The sequence below is a fragment of the Naegleria lovaniensis genome (genome assembly GCF_003324165.1).
Source record: "Naegleria lovaniensis strain ATCC 30569 chromosome Unknown tig057, whole genome shotgun sequence".
NCBI classification, from domain to species: domain Eukaryota; phylum Heterolobosea; class Eutetramitea; order Acrasida; family Naegleriidae; genus Naegleria; species Naegleria lovaniensis.
Genome location: NW_025407879.1, coordinates 132,180 through 133,410, shown reverse-complemented (window position 1 = coordinate 133,410; position 1,231 = coordinate 132,180). Strand labels below are relative to the sequence as shown.

At 38.4% G+C, this 1,231-nt stretch overlaps 2 protein-coding genes across 2 annotated transcripts in view; both read left to right on the top strand.

Annotated features, from left to right (window-relative positions):
* C9374_012311 (uncharacterized protein) overlaps positions 1-25 on the top strand; it is a gene marked incomplete at both ends in the record, with an annotated part of 501 nt that extends 476 nt beyond the window's left edge. The window contains one exon of the mRNA XM_044688064.1: positions 1-25. This exon is cut by the window's left edge and continues 476 nt beyond it. Coding sequence (XP_044542496.1) covers positions 1-25 — 25 coding nt within the window.
* Positions 26-772: 747 nt separating this feature from the next.
* C9374_012310 (uncharacterized protein) overlaps positions 773-1,231 on the top strand; it is a gene marked incomplete at both ends in the record, with an annotated part of 1,055 nt that continues 596 nt past the window's right edge. Inside the window, 2 exons of the mRNA XM_044688063.1 lie at positions 773-1,099; positions 1,186-1,231. The exon at positions 1,186-1,231 is cut by the window's right edge and continues 596 nt beyond it. Of these exons, the coding sequence (XP_044542495.1) occupies positions 773-1,099; positions 1,186-1,231 (373 nt within the window). The remainder of the gene's footprint in view (positions 1,100-1,185) is intronic.

Sequence of the window (1,231 nt, the reverse complement as noted above, 5' to 3'; positions counted from 1 at the left end):
TGTGACCCATTCTATGTCACCTTAGACTATCAATGTGTTGCAACTGTTGGTCGGCACGGCAAGAAGGAAGGCACTTTTTCTGAGCCTTGTAATATTATCTGTGAACAATCTACTGGAAAACTCATTGTTTCGGACACGTGGAATGATAGAGTTCAAATTTTCCAATACTCATCACATAGGAATGAAACCACGCTGCAATTTTTACACTGTTTTGGGAACCGAAAGGAAAAAACATTTAGAAATCCTCAAGGTTTATGCCTCAATCGCTTAAACGGAGAGCTTTTAGTGTGTGACAGCGGTAATGGTTGTATTCACATTTATCAATAACTTAATACTTAGTTCAAACAATGTAGATATTGGAGAATTGGACACAAAACCCCGTTTACAAAAAAAAACAGATTCGTTTTACCCAAATGAGATTTTCGCCATTCAAAACCAAATACTGTGTAGATAATGCATGCTCTCATGGATTCTGAAAACAAAATTTTACAATCAATTTGTAGGTACGGAAAACGTTTTTTCTACAAATTGATTGCAAAACCATGCACTTCCACTGAGATCTTCGATGGTTACTCCATGTTATTGGTGAACCATGTTCGCCATGCATTCCGTTGCAGTCAAAAGTTTACCAATGTACAAATATGGAGAAATTATGCTCGACGCACAATTCTAGGATGCATTCCTCAGGTGATTCTTCATAGCAGTTTTAAAAGAGTAGTTTCAAGTCTCACAGACCATTCCTCAAACAAAATAACTCGACATCTCTCACGCAATGCCATTGAAACGAAAATCTACTCGTCATTCTCAGCATGCAACAGACACGGAGATGAATGGTGGTGGTGACTCAAAAGAAGCATCGAATGCAGCCAGTGCTGCAACTCTCAAAGACGATAGAGAGCCTAAAATCACCTTCTTTTCACATTTGAAAGTTTTTAAAGTGATTGGACTGTGGAATTTAACATTACTCTCTTTGGGAGTTATTGGCTCCATGGCGTACGGAGTGCTGCCAATTATTTGCCAATATATTCTTGGAGATTTGATTGACGACTTTCTTGCTGCAAACTCAAACGCTGCATATCGAGCAGAAGCCATTAATCAAGTATGCATCAAATTGACAATTATTACATTCTGTGGTATGGCTGCTTTTGGCTTGTATCACTTTTTCCTTCAACTTTCCAATCACAGAATTGGAACTGCGTTAAGACAAGCTTACATGGATGCATTGACAAGG